The following is a 16645-nucleotide window of genomic DNA, read 5'->3' as shown; positions in this document are numbered from 1 at the left end:
TGCTTTCGCTCTGTCCGTCCGTGCCTGCCGCGAAGTCGAGGAGGCTCAACCGCGGTCGGCGGGTCAACGCCTGGCTTGCTTCCCCTCATTTCCCATTCTCCTCCAGGTCTGACCTCCTATTCGTCAGCATTACGAACCGCGTGTCTTCTTCGCTCGCTCGTCAGGAGCCTCGGCCTAGATTCAGCCTCATGTCACACGTCCACACCAACTCTCCGGCTCTGACTCCTCTTCATTGAGCCCCTCGTGCGGGCCAACGAGGCTTTGCAAGAATCTACATGACTGCGCAGCACCCCAGAGAGCTCGTGACGATAGGTGTCAGACTACAAAGACGATAGCGTACAGGAGCGGCGCCTCTTTTCTCTTCTCTCGTTTCTATTATCCGACGCCGCCATGGGAGAGAAGATGGAAGATGCGACAGTCAAGGCAACGCCGCGCGCGTCCTCCTCGTCCCACGATGCTGCCGCTCCTGCTCAGCACCAGCAGAGCAATGCGAGCGCAAGCAGGCCGAGATCTGGTAGTAGCGAGACGGATCTCAAAGACTATGTAAGTGCAGCTGCGATACTACGCTGTCTCCACGACGGCTGACATCCTTTGCTGTCCCACCTTCACAGACTCTGGGCGACTGTCTAGGCAAGGGCGCCTTTGGCTCAGTGTATCGCGGCCTCAACTGGAAGACGGGCGAGACTGTAGCCATCAAGCATATCTCCCTCGCCGACGTCCCCCCATCCGAGCAGTCCGAGATCATGTCCGAGATCGACCTGCTTCAGAACCTCAAGCATCCCAATATCGTGAAATACCGCGGGTCAGACAAGACGCCCAATGGGCTCTACATCATCCTTGAATACTGCGAAAACGGCTCACTACAGCACATTTGCAAGCGCTTTGGCCGCTTCCCTGAGGGGCTGGTGAGCGTATACATCTACCAGGTTTTGCTCGGGTTGGCGTACTTGCATGATCAGGGAGTAATACATCGAGATATCAAGGGAGCGAACATCTTGACTACCAAGGAAGGAGCGGTCAAGCTCGCCGACTTCGGAGTGGCCACAAAAGCGGGCGCAGCGCTTGCGGATGGGGCGGTCGTGGGATCGCCTTACTGGATGGCGCCGGAGGTGATCGACCAGAGTGGCGCAACGACGGCCAGCGATATTTGGTCGGTGGGGTGTGTGGTCGTCGAGCTCCTCGAAGGCCAGCCGCCCTATCACTTCCTTGCGCCTATGCCAGCCCTCTTCCGCATCGTTCAGGATGACTGCCCGCCCCTCCCTGATGGCCTCTCAACGGTCGTCAAGGACTTCCTTCTCAAGTGCTTTCAGAAGGACGTCGACTTGCGCGCCTCTGCACAGCAGCTGCTGGAACACCCATGGATGATGGCTGCCAAGTGGCAGTTGGAGCGACTCAACTCGCGCAAAGGAGGAAGTGCAAAGCAGACCGGAGGAGGAGGTGTGACGCACGACGAGGCGGTCAAGACGGTCAAGCGGTGGAATGAGGCGCTGAAAGAGATACCGGCCCGTCCTCGCGCGCTACGTCGGACATCAGCAAGTACGCCAGACCTGCCCAAGTCAAGACAAAGAGCTTCCACCTCCGGCGCGACTCTTGGTTCGCGGACGCCACTGAAGCCGCTTGCGACGCTTCAGGAGAACGAAGCCGTGGTGGACCCGCTCAAAAGTCCTTCGACGCCAGCAGTACCCCGAGTGGTAGACGCCATGTCCGTGGACTCGACCAAATGTGCCTCGACCGCCGAGGAGGATGAGCAAATGGCTACGCTCAGGGCGAGCAAGATCAAGGCAGCTGCAACTCCAGCTCCGGCCGTGCCGCAACTCCTCACTCCGACCGGCACGCCAGCTCGTACATCCAACAAGCGATGCCCCAGCCCCTCGCCCATCTCCAAGACTGGCTCTCTTCGCCCATCTCAGGCTGCCGCAGTCAAGAAGTCGGTCAAGCGCGTTCGACAGAACAACGGCAGCGCAAGCAGCAGCAGCAGCAGCAGCGACGACGATGAGGACGAAATGGCGCACGCGGGAGACAATGCAGTTGTGCGATTGTCAACATTCCGAAGCAATGTGCAAGATGAACCACCCAGCCCTGCTTTGAAGAGTCGACGAAGGATGGTGGGCGGGCACAGCAAGGCGGTCACGGACGGCGATGCTCAACAAGCGTCAGCAGCACCTGCTGCGGTCATCCTGACGCCAGCCGCAATCGCCGCCACGCCGACCAGACAGACGCACAGTGCTCTGCCTTACTCGCCAAGCGTTGCTGTGGCGGTATACAGCGAGCCCACCGCCGGACAGGATGTTCAAATTCAGCGTAAAGTCCTGCGCGAGCAGACGGCCCAAGCTTGCGCTGATGTTGTAGCTCTCACTGAGCGTCTCACCTCGCGCGTAGACATCGCCGAGAGAGAGTTGCTTCGCGTTGCAAACGATCTTGAGGTCCTTCTCCTCGACGAGGACGAGACCACAGCCCAGGCGCTCATTACCGTTTTCTGGCAGGCTCACGGACCGGAGAGACTGCTCAAGCTGGTTGAGCAGAGTGAGCGCTCGACCGAGGTCAGGGGAAAGTGCCTCACCCTGCTTGGCCTCATTTGCGGTACGGATGCTGAGGCAATCACCACGCCAGCTATAGTCAAGGGACGCGAGAAGCTTTGTCTACTCGGCGCCTTGCCAATCTTGATCACCATCATCAGCAGCACCACCAAGAAGCAGATGGGCCTTGTTCTTCGCACAGAGGCGGCGCATCTCTTTGCCACCCTCGTCAACACCTCGGCAGACACGTTGCGCTGCACCCTTGCCTGTCAGGGGATGAAGACTTTCGTCCGCCTCGTCGACAGCGACTTTACGAAGCAAGGCCAGCTCGTGCAGCTCGGCGTCAGGGGAATCGCACAAGTGCTCGCCAGCAGTAAAGCACCTGCAGGTGAGGTTGATCTATCCCAGATGGATCTGTGCCGCCTGTTGGCGCAAGAGGGACTTCTCGAGCCGCTTAGCGCTGTCCTCGTCTCGGCGCTCGATGCGGTCGAGATTCAAGAAGCAGACGAACAAGAGGACAGCCTCGTCGTACTCGAACAAGCTCTACGCATCTTGCTCGTACTTTCCGCCATCGACGATCAAGCAGTCAAACAACGCGTCGCTCAACGCACCATCCTTCGACGTCTCCTCATCGTCTGTCTGCGGATGGCCGGAGCCCAGGGCGACAATGCTAGCTCGACTGCCCGCATGCCCCTCTCCATCCTCCTGCTTCGAATCATACGCAATCTCACGCTCCACGGCTCCGTTACCCTGGAAGCGCTCCAACACTGTAGCGCTATTCCCACCTTGGTACGCATCCTCAGTGCGCACCAGTCGGGCATCTGGGCGAAGGAGGTCGCAAGGCGCATACTCTTCTCACTCTTCAACCTTTGCAGGCTGAACCGCGCCAGACAGGAGGAATTGGCGGCCGCTGGTGGTTTGCCTTTGCTCATTGCAGCCTGTGAGAGCCAGTCAGGTTTGCTTCGGCACTACGCCTTGCCCGTGCTCTGCGACTTGGCGTCCACAAGTCGGGAGACGAGGCGCGTGCTCTGGAAAGGCGAGGCGCTGCCTTGCTTCCTCAAGCTGCTCGCCAGCGATGTTGACAAGGGCGTAGCGGCTGCGACGCAGACGGAGTGGCAGACAATGGCGCTGGAGGCTATCGTCATCTGGCTCAGTGAGGAGCAGACAGGTGGGGCGAGCAAGGTGGAAGAAATCCTACTTCGCCCGGCATCCATCGAGGCCATCCTGACGGCTTTCACTCGGTCGTCCGCGGCACTCGACTCCCTCGTTGAGCCTACCGTCAAGCTCCTCCGTGCCTCTCCTCGACTTGCTGCAGTGCTCCGCGAGGCAGGTAAATGCTCGACATCGCTGCTCCGCAGTGTAGCAAGTCAGCTGCAAGAACATCCAAAGGCGATCGTCAGACTCAATCTGCTGCGCATCCTCAAGCTGGTCCTCTTCTCCGCCACCACGCCGGGCGACCAAGCTGTGCGTGGTGCTGCTGAGGCAAGAGCAGCCGTCCAGCTCGTAGCCAAGAAAGACTCCGCCGTCCTGGTACGGAAGATGGCGCGCGAGCTTCTCAGCTCCATGCAGCGTTCCGGTTCTTCCTCTTCAGGACAGTTCGAAGATGCGGAGGATGATCGCGACGAGCACGAAGTTCTTGCCGAGCCTGTTATCTTCTTCTCCCGCCCTCTGACCAGCTCGGGTATTCAGAGAACGAAGAAGCCAATGCCACTCTCGCTGCAGCCTTCACCTGTCTCCGTGGCTCCTATCGGGTCCACTCCCGCTACGCCGCGCACGGGAAGCAGTACCAGCACCCGCAGTGGGATTGACGAGCTGCTGATGCCTGCCAGCCCAGCAATCGGGGTGGGAAAGCTCGGATCGTCTACGGGCTCTTCGAATTCGGCCTCGACGTCAAGTGGTGCAGGAAGGACCAGGTCCGGGACGATTGTGCCCGACACCAGCAACCGCACCACCCGCGGCAATGCTAGAGTGCGCGCGAAAAGACCAGCAACGGCCGCCACCGCCACTTCGGCGCCTAAGGATAAGGCCGAGCAATCCTCTTCACCTTGGGCTCATCTTGCTACTCCGCTCGGCAGGAGCAGGAGCAGCGCAGCGTCGAGCAGTCGAGACACCAGCAGGACAAGCAGCACCAGCAGCGCCCGTGGCAGCGGCAGCACACCTTCCATTCGCTATGTCAACGCCGAGCAGGAGCCGCCGCGCAGCCCAAAATGGGAAGCGGTGAAGGCCGCAGAGGAGCGACAGCGCGGTCATCGCAAGCGCTCGCCCATGGTGGAGCGTGGCGCGCCCTCGACGATGAGGAGCGAGGATGAGAGGATGCGCACCATCGAGTCGGGCCAGTCAAGGGACTCTAATGATCGATGGTACACGCCCGCCTCGCCGCGCTCATCCGTCTCACCTGGACCGTCACCCCCTCAACGCAGTGCTAGCAGCGGTGGGGCAGCGGGCGCTCGTCGTGCAGTCATGCAGCGCTTCTGGAATCACTATCGGCCTGGAGGCCATGGCGGGGGTGCTTCGGTGGAGGCCGGCTCGATGGATCGTTGAAGGGTGGGATGAAGGATGAGATACACATGTGATACCCGAAGCGTAGATCCCTGCCCGTTATTTTGCTGCTTTCTCGCATATCGCATCTCGCATACCCGGCCGCGCATTAGCATCTACATCAGTCAGAGTATCATCGGCATTGGCAATGACAATGGAGATTTCTTTCTGCAATTCTGCGCTGCTTTGACGTTCTGACAAGCTATACTGCTCCTCCCTGCTCCCCCTCTTGCTGATTGTCGGCACCATCACCCACCATTCATCCCAGTACCCTCCCTGCGTCAAGCAAGTCCCTCCTTCTCGACCCGGGCAGAGTGTTTTGCAGTACCGGGCAACAGCGATAAATGGCACTTTGCGAAGCAATGGCTAGCTGTGCTTTCTGCTGCGGCGGTTGTGGTCGAGCCTGAAGATGAAAAGCCGGATCAAGGCCAGACGCGATGGGATCGGCTGGAAACCGTTTGCGCGTGGTGATGAGGATGGGCTGGGCATACTCCGGGTCTCGGGCGTAACGTCCGGCGAGCAGAGGGTGAGTGGGAGGAAGCTTCGAGAGTGGTCCCCTGAGGGGTACGCGAGCAGGATACGGGGCCACTTCAGGCGCAGTAGGACTAGCGCTCGCTGCTGCGAGCCTGTCCAATGGTGGTAGAGCTGGCGCTGCTGAGGCTGGTCTCGGTGCGGCTACCAGTGCTGGTTCAGGTGCTGCTGGGGGCGCTGCCGAGGATGGAGTCACTGACACTGCCTTCTCAGTCACAATCTTCACGGGCTTGGCGTCTGGTGCCGACTCGTCCTTTGCTCCTTGTAGCCTTGCTCGCTTCGCAGCTAGCCTTGCGCTGCGACGTAGAGGAGGAGGAGCAGGCGGTGATGGTGGCGGTGGTGGAGCCTGAACCTGTGGCGTCGGAGTCACCTGTGGCCTCAACGGCGTGGGCGAAGTTGGCTGTCTGGATTCCATCCTCCATTGAGCCTCAAGACGAGACCGAACGGCCGCCGCTTTCGCTGCTTCAGCTACAAGGCGTCGCTCGTGCACTTCTTTGCGTCTGAGTCTTTTGCGCTGGCTCTTGAACTGTGGTCCGACGAGTGACTTGATTTGCTGCTGGATCGGAGTCATGGGCGCCGTACAAGGCTGCCGTGTGCTCTCGCTCAGTGGCATACGCTGTGCATGGACGTGGCGGGGCGTAGTCGGGGCTGAGGTTGCTGTACCTAGCGAGGTGGTGGCCAGCGGGCTTGTTGGAGCACGACTTGAACATGTCTTGCCATGATGCGACGTCGCAGCATGAGGTTGACTCGTCCATTGACTACCTGTCTTGTTGAACAGTGATGACTGAGTGAGTAGCGTGGGACCAGTGTATGCGGTAGTATGGCTGCCAGCACCGGGCTTGACCGCCAGATGATGAACTTTCGTCACGCCCATTCAAGCTGGATGAGGTGTTTGTGAGGTGACGATGAGGAACCTGGGGAAAAGAAGAGAAGGGTTGGACAGACACACGAGCATCTACTGATTCCCGGCGGCAACAAGTCACACGACCGGAACCAACACCAAAGGATGAGACATCAACATCCAGCTCTGGGGCGTCGCGGTTCAGGCACACGTGTCGCTGGAGTGTCACGGTGTTCAATGTGGCACGCGATAGCGCTTGAGAAGACGGGGAGACACGAAGAGATGACGTGAAGATTGACCACAAACCCACCTGTCTCTCGCATCCGCTCCTCAAGTCCTCGCATTGTCGAATGCCCTCCCCACCAATGTCCGCAACTTGAGGCTCAGCTCCCTCTCAATAGCACCGTGCCGCACCAAGGATTCGACATTGTCGCGAGCGTGACTGAGGTCCGCATTCTGGGGTAGCGATACGCGCACGTTGATGGGGATGGCGTAGGTATCGCGAATGCGGTTCGTGGAAGTGCAATCCCACGCCAAGCGAACCGACGCGGAGATGACGAGCTGAACGCCAGGAGGTGCAGTGCGAGAGGAGCGGGCCTCTGCGCGAGTATCCCTGCTACGGTGAGCAGTGGGCGTTGGCGAGTCATCACCGCTGTCGCTGTCATCCTCGACTTCCTCGTCCACTTCGATGGCTGTACCGCTCGAACTGCCGCCGCCATCGCCTCCGTCTCCGCCCAAGAAGGAGGCGCCCGGTGTGGTGAGGCGAGTCGAGCTGCTGGAGGGTGCCCGTTGCTGGCGCGCGTCAGGGGTAGACGAAGGCGCTCGATGCTGACTGTGCTGTCCAGGCGTTGGTGTAGCAGAGATTTGATGTCTGGTCCAAGACTGGTTATTGGGCATCCCGCGGTGATACCGCTTGCTGAAAGTGGGCGAAGGCGTTGGCTGCCTGCCCATCCAAGGGAAAAGCTGCGCTCGTCGAGGTGACGGCGTCGGCGTGCGACAACTGCGGCTGCCTTGCTCAGCTGAAGGGGTGGTCACGTTGGTGGGCCCTTGCCACAAGACGAGGGCTGTACTGCTGCTTGTGGGTGTCGCTGGAGGGCCCTTACTAGGGAGCCTCTCCTCACGAGGCTCCGGTTTGACCTCGACCAACCACCGAGCAGCTGTTCGACTCGATGTGGGGGCAACAGATTGGGCTCGCGTCAGGTCGCCATGTCCGATGCGGCGTGCAGGCTGTGATTTGGACCTCTGGCAGCGGTCGGGCGCCATGGTCCCTCTAGCTTGATTTGCGAGTGAGCGGTGTGAGAGAAGCAGAGATGTTGCCCAAGCATCTTGCTGCTCTCGCAAGCTGTGATGAGCTCTTGAAAGGCGGTCGCTGCGGCTGTTGATGAGAGCAGGTAGCCATCTTGTTGCACTTTGGTTGCGAAGATGATCGAGGCACGCAATGATTGGGTCTCTTGCCCGCTCGCTGTTCAACGACTCGACGCGAGAAGGCAAAGTGAGCGAGCGCACGGCCCGCCCGTTTCTCTTCCGCTCTCGAGTGATCAATTTCGCTTTCTCGCGTCCGTCCATCGCTTCTTCCTTGTCATCCCTTAATCCTCCAATCTCTTTCCTACCCAATCAACCACGACGCATGCCGCCTCGCAGGACAAGAGCAGCCCAAAAAGCAGAGGAGGAGGACGCTGCGCAGCCGGAGGCAGAAGTCGAGGCTGTCCCTGATGAGGCAGGACCTAGTACAAGGGCGAAGGCGCAGCAGGCTAGTCCACCTCGCAAGAGATCGAGGAGGAGTGACCAAGCGCAGACTGAGCAGCCAGACGATGGTGCAGCGAAGCCATCAGCCATTGCAGATGAGCCTCCGCCCCCGCCTGCGCCAATAGACGAGCCTCCGCCCCCGCCGGCTCCGGTAGACGAGCCCCCGCCGCCACCACCGGAAGAGGTAGCGCCTCCTCCCCCTCCTCCAGCCGACTTTGCGCCTCCGCCCCCACCGCCCATCGATCCAGCAGCTGATAGCGATGGCGGAGAGGAAGAAGAGATTCAAGACGCAGAGTATTGGGAGAGGATAGCGAGGGAGCAGAAGCAGAAGGACGAGGAGCGAGTCAAAGACCTTTACCTCGAGACGGTGAGTCCAAGCAACAATTCATCTGCGCAGGCAGGCTTACTTACACCCTTGCCTCCCCACCTGCAGATCAATCGCAATCTTCTCGACTTTGACTTCGAGAAGCTCTGCAGCGTGTCCCTCTCCAACATCAACATATACGCCTGCCTAGTCTGCGGCAAGTACTTCCAGGGCAGGTGAGTGGGCGTGATTGAGGTGATCTGTGCAATCTTCGCCACTGACCTCGATCTTCCCTGTCGCCATGTACAGAGGCAAATCATCTTACGCCTACTTCCATTCGATAGACGAAGGCCATCGCGTCTACATGAACCTGGAGACGTCCAAGTTCTACATCCTCCCAGACAACTACGAAGTCGACTCGCCTGCGCTGAGCGATATCCGATACCTGCTTCACCCGACCTACTCGACGCAGCAGATTAAGCGCCTTGATGCGCCGGACTCTCGTCCTTCGCTGGATCTGCAGGGCAAGACGTACCGCCCCGGCTTCGTGGGGCTGAATAATGTGGGCGGGAATGACTACATCAACGTGGTGCTCCAAGCATTGGCGCACGTCACGCCTATCCGCAACTACTTTCTCGCCGGCAAGCTGCGTGCTGATGAGCAACACGAACAAGGCACCGCAGGCGTCAACCTCGCCCTTACCAACTCCAGCGAGCTTGTCCGCCGCTTCGCCGCCCTGGTCCGCAAGCTCTGGAACCCTCGAGCATTCAAAGCGCAAGTCTCCCCTCACGAGTTCCTTCAGGAGGTCAACAGCGTCTCCAAAGGCCGCTTCCGTCTCATGGAGCAGGGGGATCCCGTCGACTTTCTGGGCTGGCTGCTCAATCAGCTGCACATGGACCTCACCCACCAACACAGGAAGAGGCCGAGCGTCGTCTCCACCTGCTTCCAAGGGGAGGTCCGCATAGAAAGTCAGAAGGTGTACGTGCGTACGGGACTGGAGGCAGATGATGATTTGCCTCAAGAAGCTGTGGACAAGCTAGACTCTGATGGGCGCAAAGAGGGTGGACAAGAGGACGAGCACGGCAATGCCAAATTCAACCTCACCCGTGACGTTCAGGTCGCTCGCTCCCCGTTCTTCCTACTCGCGCTGGATCTCCCCCCACCACCGGTATTCCAGGACGCTCAGGAGAAGAACATCATCCCTCAAGTCTCCATCGCATCTCTGCTCGCCAAATACGACGGCGTCTCCTTCCAAGAAGCTCGCGGGATGATCCGACGATACAAGATTGCTCGTCTCCCTCCCTACGTAGTTCTGCACTTCAGGCGCTTCACGAGGAACAATTTTGTCGAGGAGCGCAATCCGACAATTGTCCACTTTCCCTCTAAAGGCTTGGATCTAGCCGACTATGCGGACGACGCTGGAGCCGGTGAGGCCAGCTTGGCTACTCTGTACGACCTAGTGGCGAATGTAACGCACGAGGCTGCCCCGGGAACAGTGAGGGAGCAGAGCGTATGGCGTGCCCAGGTACACACGGCAGCTGGCACCTCTGACGCTCAAGCCAGCAATGGTAACGATGCTGTTCAAGAGCAAGGAGTGGAAGGTGGAGAGCGATGGTTTCAAATGCAGGATCTTTTCGTTGAAGAAGTCAATCGTCAGATGCTCTTCTTGCAGGAGACGTACCTGCAGATCTGGAGGAGGAGAGGGGCAAAGACGGATGATAGGGTCGAGGAGGTTGTTAGGAGGCATAATGCTGCCGTTGCGGAGAAGGAGAGGGAGAAGGCGAAACAGAAGGCGATAGTGAAGTGAGGGAGAAGGGCAGGCGAGAAGAATGAAATGAAATGGCTGGATTGTAGTCTATGACTGGATATCTTGTGATATTGCCTCTTGTCTCTTCTTCCCGCCCTGCCTTACATATCGCTGGGCAGATCCACCACCTCTTCCTCGTCTGGCCCAGCTTCGGCCTCTTCCCTCCTGCGACGCCTGCGTTCTCTCTCCTGCCTATCATCCGCATCCGACGCAGCGCTGCGATGGCGACTGGAGCGACTGGGCCCAGCATCACCTCCAGCACCAGCAGTGCCCGAGCGGGCAGAGGCGACCGAAGAGCCACGACGTCCTCTTCCAGACGCGAGCGGGTCTGGCGTTTGACTGATTTTGCGACTCTTCGCTCCCGCGTCTCCTCCCTCTTCACCCTCGTCTACCACGTCTTCATCGGGCTCCTCCTCCTCCTTCTTCTCCTGTGGTCGCATCTCAACCTTGACCTCCGGCGCTGGACCGCTCAGATCCACGTTGGCCATAAGCGCATACTCGTCCAGCTTGACGCTCACCTTCCTCCTGAATGCGTCGTCCAATTTGCGCGGGTTGGCCCTATCCTCGCGCGTCCATTTCGCCTTGATCTGCTTTCGAGTACGCGCAGGGAACATCCGAGAGATCATCTCAAAGTCGGTCCCCCACATAGAGACGGCGCGGTAGAACTCGTCCGTTTCCCCCGCAGACCATTTGGCCGTTGCGGCTGCCGCGGCTGCCTTTGTCGCTGTGGCTGCGGCACCTTTGCCATTGGTGGCATTGGCGGCTGCAGTGAGACGACCACGTTTGGAGTGTGTGGCAGAATTGACGAAGCGGTGTCCTGCCACTTCCTCCACCATGTCCGCTTCCTCGAAGATGGTCTCCTCGTTACGATTGATGGTGAGGGAGGATTGGTCGACGACGATTTGACCGTCGACGATGCGCATTTGAGGGGCTTGGGCATTCTCGCGGAGCGAGTGATGGGTGCCCATCGTCGTTGCTGTGCGAGCTGAGCCAGCGTCAGAGGCGGCATCGGTGCCGGCGTTGCTGGGACGACGGGCGCTGGTGCTTCCCCCGCCATCCAGGGTCTCTACCTCCTCCTCGTCCCCATCCCCTTCGCGGTCGCTAATTGCTCCACTTGCACTGGTGGCGTCCAGATCCCCGACACCGGTGAAGGCTTCTTGCTGCCTGCGGCGGTCCTGTGGTCGGCCGCCAAGCTCGTCTTCCACGTCCTCCTCATCCTCATCTCCATTTGCTGAGCGCTCCTGCTCCACCATCTCCCTCCTCCTCTCAGCCTCCTCTCGGGTGGGCAGCTCGACCCTCTCACCCTCTCTGGCGCGCCTGAGCCGCTCCTTCAGCTCATTCCTCACCGCCTCGAGACTTTGCTTGTTTGCATTACGGGCCGCGCGCTGTTCTGCCAGTTGGCCTTCGCGAATACGGTCGAGCTCAAATGTGCGATCCGACGCACGGCCACGTTTGGAATTGTAGTCATTGCCGTCCCCTGCGATGTCAGTCATCATGGTTGAGGAGGCGTCCAGGCGCGTAGCGGCGAGAGAGGGACCATGCTCGGCAACGAGGGCTTGGTACTCCCGCTCATCATCTGACGCGGTATTCTTGTGCTTCGCAGCGGAACGCTTGCGCTTCTTGCGGCGATGATGTGTGCCGCCTTCGGAGACTTCGCTTTCTGCTCCATCGTCTTCATCGTCTCCGTCCTCGTGCAAGCCAAGCTGCGCTGCGACCTCGGGGTGCTCCTGACGCCAGGCGGAGAGGTCACGCTTGTACCGGATGCGATATTGCTTGGCTTGGTGAAGGTAGGTCTGACGCTCCTCGAGGGGAAGGAGACGCCACTTGTCGCCTATCTCACGAGCGCTGGGTCCGGGACCTAAGGTGCTAGAGCGACGGCGCTTCTTCTTCTTGGTCTTGCCATTGGCCGTGCTGCTCTCCCCTGCAGCTTCGTTGTCATCATCATCCGCATCCGAGCCCCTCGCCTCAGCCGCTGCTGCCTCCTTGGCATTCTCCCTGCACCCTTGAGCGAACAGGAAGTACGCAGAGGGCGCCTTCTTTGGAGGAGGCGCCACCCCTTCAGGCAATATTGCACTCGGCTTCGTCCTCTTCTTTCCCTTTTGCTTTTCGCTCATTTGCGAAGCCTGCTCCGGGTTCTGACTAATCCACTCTTCTACCTGAGTCTCAAATTCGCGCGTCTTCTCGGCGTGTAGCCTTTTGAACTGATCCTTTCCCTCTGAGGACATCGCCTTCCATTCCGCGCCGAGCAGCTTCGATAGCTCCGACATTGAGGCTTGCGGGTGTTCCTGTCGTAGGGCGGGGCGACGCTCAGCTTGAAAGAGGAAGTAGGGTTGGGGAGGCTTGTTGGGGTAGGACGGGGGAACTTGGGAAGCAGAGGTGCTCTGGCTTAGCGATTGGCGCTTGGGTGCCGAGGGTTGGCTAGGATCGGCCGACGAGGCGACCTGAGATTCGGCTTGGTCGTCGTTCTCATTGCTCGTGCGTCTGGCTTTTGAGGTCGAGGCTGAAGCAGAGGGAGGCAGCTGAGGAGGCACCATCACTGAGGGCGCAGGCTGCACTTGGCTTGGCCTTGGAGGGGACATTGCTCGAGGGGCGAAGGAAGCTGAGCGAGCAGCTGGCGGGGACATTGCCCTTGGTGCGAATGATTTTGATCGAGGAGGAGGAGGCGACATGGCCTTGCTTGCCGCCGTCGAAGGCCCCGCCTCTGCCTGTCTCTGCCCTTGAGCTGGTGGGATCGCTTCGCTGCGAGGAGGCGATGCTGCCATTGCTCTAGCCAGGGGAGTGGCCGACTTCTGACGTCCAGCCGTCGCCGCAAGAGGAGGCGGCGATCCAGCAGCAGATGCTCTCGATCCCAAAGGTGCCTTGTTGGTTGCAGCTGGAGCCTGAGCCCTGGGCGCAAACATGGAGCTCGACCCCGGAGCGAAGGACGTCCTAGGTCGACCCTCAGACGGGACAGGCGTGGCAGTCTGATTGGCTCCCTCGTCGTCTACAACGGAGGGAGTAGGCGTAGGGCGCGCTCGGGGTGTAAAAGCGCTCCCGGCGGTTGTGCCAGGAGTGCGAGGCTTGAGCGTAGGAGCTTTGAAGCTTATCCCACCGGCAGAGGAAGGGCCAGTGGTGGCGGATGCGCGTGAGCCAGCCGTACCGCCTGCTGCTGATGATGACGAGGTGGTGGGTGCGGCGTGCGCGTAGCTTCTTGTGGGCTGATGAGTGGCAGGGGATGAAGCAATCTGCGCAGGCGCTACAGGGGGAGGGGACATGGCTCCCGGAGTCCTCCTCGCCGCTCCAGCTGGAGGCGCAATGGGAGCACGCCCGCCTGTCATGCCTAGCTGTTTGCGCTTGGGCGGACCACCAGCACCCATGCCCGGCTTGAAGCGCGGTGCGCCCTTCTCGATGCGTTGCGACATCGTTGCGCGAGGGTGAGGGCGAGGGTGATGATGAGGTGTGGATGGAGTGGAAGGGAGGAAGCCAAGGAGCAAGCGAGCGCGACCCCGACCAAATTCAAGCCATCTGACCCTCAGTCCGCCGCCCGCCTGCAGGAGGAGGGCGATGCGTTCACTCGCGGCTACGACGACGCTTCAATCTCACGGCGATGAGGGTCAAAACATGATAGACAGGCAATGGCTATTACGAAGTACAATGGCGCTCACGCACGCCCTAAACGGAGATGGTCCTAAAGATGTTGAACCCACTCAACGCCGTAGTGCTTAGCACGCCAGGAATCTGCGGGTGCCAATGCACCTCCTTGATATCGTTCTGACCCTGATGGCAGAACAAGAGCTGACTGGGCACTTCCCTCCCATCCGGTCCGTAGCGCTCCGCTCCTGCTCCACCAGCCTCATCATCGTCGTGCTCCACCGCCAGGTCCCAGAGAGAGACCTGGTCGTCTCGCCCTGAGGCGGCGAAGACGGACTCCTCGGTGGGATGCCATTCGACGGAGGAGATGGGCGCCGTGTGCCACTGGAAGGAGGCGACTGCTGATGGCTTGCTCGCTGAGCTGCCTGTCTGACCCTTGAAATTTCGCAGATCCCACACATTGAGCCCACCTTCGTCGCCACCTGAGACGAGCAGGTAGTCCGTGCTCCTATTCCAGCTAATAACATTTACATCCTGCGGGTGCGCCTTCTCCAATGTCAAGACCGACTTGCGAGACTTGACACGCACATCCCAAACGCGAACGGAGCAGTCTGCTGAGCACGAGGCGAAGACGGTTGTCTCGTTTGGTGACCACTGAATGTCCTCTACCGAGGAAGTGTGAGAGGTAAAGGGCGTAGGGTTGGTGACGAAGCCGCTGTTGTTTGACGTGGTGAGATAGATGTTCGAATGGATGTCGCCGGTGAGGAGGCGAAGACTCGAGGCCTTGCCACCGCTAGATGTCCCTGAGGGCCCTGCCATGCCTGCCCAGTCCATGGCGTAGCCTTCGACGCCTCTGTGCGCCTCGACGGTGTACATGGGCGTGTGTGCCTTGCGCTTGTCGATTTGAGCACCAGGCTGGTCGAGAGCGTTGAAGAGGGGACGAACATCGTAGATGTGGACCTTGCCAAGTTCGGACCATGCGGCCACGGGGTATGGATCAAGGCAGGGTTCCAGGTCTGACGTGGGTGTTGAAGTGGGGGCGGCGCGCACGCGATTGATGCCGCCGAGGACTGGGATGGAGCGATACTCGAGAATGGCATCGTCATCTAGGTTGTCTTCATCGTCGTCCGAGTCGTCTTCATCGTCCGATGTGGCTGTCCAGCGAGAGAGGGCGACGTAGAGTCAGCGGGCTGCTCAATTGTTTCTTGACCTTGCCGTACTCGTGGACCGCTTCGTTTGCTCAGACAAAGTAAAAAGGTAGCGAGATATTTTCGGCATCGCTAACGAGTAGCCAGGCCGAAGCCCAGCATACTCGCGCATACAGCCAAATGCCTCAAGCATCACTGCGACGAAGAGCGGTCCACTGCCAAGTCTCGTAACGCGTACTCACCTCCGTCCTTGTTGGTCTTGTGCATCCCACTAGCCTTCATGACCATAAGCTCGTTGTTCTTGGCAACATCCGCCTGGGTGCCGGCGACCAGGTAGGCCGTGTGCGGGAATTTGGCACGATTTGATCCGAGGTGATCGCGCAAGTGGTCGAAGGAAAGGCAGGGCCAAGTGACGTTGAGGCGGTGCAACATCTCGTAGGCGGATTGATCTGGCTCGAGTGTCTGACCTTCCTCTAGCTTGTCGCCTGGAAGATAGACTTGCGCCTCGTCTTCTTGCGCTTCATCCTCGTCTTCGTCTGGTCGTTGAATCTCTCCATCTACAGGTACACCATCAATCTCCATGCCCGGCTCGGCTGCCTCGCCATCGTCACCGGACTCGCTCTCGAGCTCATCCTCATACTGGTCCTCGAACTCGCCCATGCCCTCATCGTCCTGGCCAGCCCTTGCCAGGGCATCTTGCTCACCTCCCACCTTTGGTCTTGATGACGAGGCCTCCCCCTCTACATCTGCAGCCGCTCGTTTTGAGCTCCCAGAGACGGCGCGCTGTGATGATGACATTGTTGGGAGCGAAGGAAAGGAGAGAAGGCGCACCTTCGCCCGTGCCTCTCGCCTCTCTCTCTGTCCTGCTCAAATTTCTTCCTCGCCCAGCCCGCATTGCTTCCTCCTCTCCTCAGCCCGCCCGCTCGCTCGGGTGCCGCGGCTCCGGTCTCAGACGGCTCCACTCTGAGGCGAGTGAGAGCGGCCATCTTCTCACTTCCGGTCCACCAACCACAACCTCTCGATCAATTCCAGCGACTATGTCATCATCAGGACTCAGCGGCGAGGATCAGAAGGAGCTTCAGTCTTTCCTCGAGGGAGAGCAAGCCAAGGCTAGGGTGCAGAGCAGCATCCAGTGAGTGGCGAAAGGGAGCATGAGTGAGGTTTCAGGCGCAGCAGCTTACAAAGGCGAACCCACGTTGAAAGGAACTTCACCTCGATGTGCTGGGACAAGGTGAGCGCATAGCGACAAGATGAACGAGCGAAGCCACTGAAGCTGACTCTGGCACTGATCCTTATCTCGCAGTGCATCACCGGAGGCATCTCAACGTCCTTCCGTCGCGGCGAAGAGGAGTGCCTCTCCAACTGCGTCGAGCGCTTCCTTGACACGAGCATCTTCCTGGTGGTGAGTTGGTGGTGCGAGAGACCTGAGTCAGCCATTGTAGACCAGAGCTGACTTTGATATCCATGCTGCTGTCGAACCCCGCCAGAACAAGCTCGAGCAGCAGAGGACACAAGCTGCACCCCCCGGTCTCTAGATGTAGGCAGCAGAAGGAGGAGGAAGAGAGTAGACACCGTTCATTGTTGATTGGCCACTCATCGGCTCGCAATGTGTAACATCATCACTCGCAATGCTGCTTGGTATGA

At 59.6% G+C, this 16645-nt stretch overlaps 7 protein-coding genes across 7 annotated transcripts; 3 read left to right on the top strand and 4 right to left on the bottom strand.

Moving 5' to 3' along the window:
• Positions 1–101: 101 nt before the first annotated feature.
• BDZ90DRAFT_232587 (hypothetical protein) lies at positions 102–5214 on the top strand. Its single transcript, XM_025506312.1, has 2 exons — positions 102–543; positions 612–5214. The coding sequence occupies exons 1-2, from the start codon at positions 391–393 to the stop codon at positions 5055–5057; spliced, it is 4599 nt and encodes a 1532-aa protein (XP_025361622.1). The 5' UTR covers positions 102–390; the 3' UTR covers positions 5058–5214.
• Positions 5215–6564, bottom strand: BDZ90DRAFT_232586 (hypothetical protein). The gene has a single exon (XM_025506311.1). It carries the CDS (start codon positions 6457–6459, stop codon positions 5314–5316), a length of 1146 nt encoding a protein of 381 aa, XP_025361621.1. The 5' UTR covers positions 6460–6564; the 3' UTR covers positions 5215–5313.
• Positions 6565–6650: 86 nt separating this feature from the next.
• BDZ90DRAFT_232585 (hypothetical protein) lies at positions 6651–7890 on the bottom strand. Its single transcript, XM_025506310.1, has one exon. It carries the CDS (start codon positions 7687–7689, stop codon positions 6757–6759), a length of 933 nt encoding a protein of 310 aa, XP_025361620.1. The 5' UTR covers positions 7690–7890; the 3' UTR covers positions 6651–6756.
• Positions 7891–7967: 77 nt separating this feature from the next.
• On the top strand, positions 7968–10331 carry BDZ90DRAFT_279943 (cysteine proteinase). Its single transcript, XM_025509228.1, has 3 exons — positions 7968–8539; positions 8606–8712; positions 8786–10331. Exons 1-3 carry the CDS (start codon positions 8054–8056, stop codon positions 10281–10283), a joined length of 2091 nt encoding a protein of 696 aa, XP_025361619.1. The 5' UTR covers positions 7968–8053; the 3' UTR covers positions 10284–10331.
• On the bottom strand, positions 10312–13731 carry BDZ90DRAFT_232583 (hypothetical protein). The gene has a single exon (XM_025506309.1). It carries the CDS (start codon positions 13682–13684, stop codon positions 10385–10387), a length of 3300 nt encoding a protein of 1099 aa, XP_025361618.1. The 5' UTR covers positions 13685–13731; the 3' UTR covers positions 10312–10384.
• A 145-nt stretch (positions 13732–13876) lies between these two features.
• Positions 13877–15826, bottom strand: BDZ90DRAFT_232582 (WD40 repeat-like protein). Its single transcript, XM_025506308.1, has 2 exons — positions 15244–15826; positions 13877–15007 (listed from the first exon to the last, which is right to left on the bottom strand). Exons 1-2 carry the CDS (start codon positions 15797–15799, stop codon positions 13935–13937), a joined length of 1629 nt encoding a protein of 542 aa, XP_025361617.1. The 5' UTR covers positions 15800–15826; the 3' UTR covers positions 13877–13934.
• Positions 15827–16038: 212 nt separating this feature from the next.
• BDZ90DRAFT_260682 (putative TIM8-translocase of the mitochondrial inner membrane) lies at positions 16039–16536 on the top strand (the record flags this gene model as incomplete). The annotated part of the gene is made up of 4 exons (XM_025508281.1): positions 16039–16133; positions 16205–16232; positions 16305–16403; positions 16489–16536. The coding sequence occupies 4 exons, from the start codon at positions 16039–16041 to the stop codon at positions 16534–16536; spliced, it is 270 nt and encodes an 89-aa protein (XP_025361616.1).
• Positions 16537–16645: the final 109 nt, after the last annotated feature.

Source organism: Jaminaea rosea, assembly GCF_003144245.1.
Source record: "Jaminaea rosea strain MCA 5214 unplaced genomic scaffold BDZ90scaffold_8, whole genome shotgun sequence".
Lineage (NCBI taxonomy): Eukaryota > Fungi > Basidiomycota > Exobasidiomycetes > Microstromatales > Jaminaea > Jaminaea rosea.
The sequence above is the reverse complement of the archived record's forward strand: the minus strand, read 5'-3'. Positions and strand labels throughout refer to the sequence as shown.

Excerpts from the sequence above, each read along its gene's own strand:
- BDZ90DRAFT_232586 (XM_025506311.1), bottom strand. The coding sequence starts at position 6,459 with ATGGGCGTGACGAAAGTTCATCATCTGGCGGTCAAGCCCGGTGCTGGC.
- BDZ90DRAFT_232583 (XM_025506309.1), bottom strand. The coding sequence starts at position 13,684 with ATGTCGCAACGCATCGAGAAGGGCGCACCGCGCTTCAAGCCGGGCATG.
- BDZ90DRAFT_232585 (XM_025506310.1), bottom strand. The coding sequence starts at position 7,689 with ATGGCGCCCGACCGCTGCCAGAGGTCCAAATCACAGCCTGCACGCCGC.
- BDZ90DRAFT_279943 (XM_025509228.1), top strand. The coding sequence starts at position 8,054 with ATGCCGCCTCGCAGGACAAGAGCAGCCCAAAAAGCAGAGGAGGAGGAC. Across the intron at positions 8,540-8,605 it reads AAGACCTTTACCTCGAGACG|ATCAATCGCAATCTTCTCGA; the intron begins GTGAGTCCAAGC and ends CCCCACCTGCAG. Across the intron at positions 8,713-8,785 it reads GGCAAGTACTTCCAGGGCAG|AGGCAAATCATCTTACGCCT; the intron begins GTGAGTGGGCGT and ends CGCCATGTACAG.
- BDZ90DRAFT_232582 (XM_025506308.1), bottom strand. The coding sequence starts at position 15,799 with ATGTCATCATCACAGCGCGCCGTCTCTGGGAGCTCAAAACGAGCGGCT. Across the intron at positions 15,008-15,243 it reads CAAGACCAACAAGGACGGAG|CCACATCGGACGATGAAGAC; the intron begins GTGAGTACGCGT and ends CTCGCTGGACAG.
- BDZ90DRAFT_232587 (XM_025506312.1), top strand. The coding sequence starts at position 391 with ATGGGAGAGAAGATGGAAGATGCGACAGTCAAGGCAACGCCGCGCGCG. Across the intron at positions 544-611 it reads AGACGGATCTCAAAGACTAT|ACTCTGGGCGACTGTCTAGG; the intron begins GTAAGTGCAGCT and ends CCACCTTCACAG.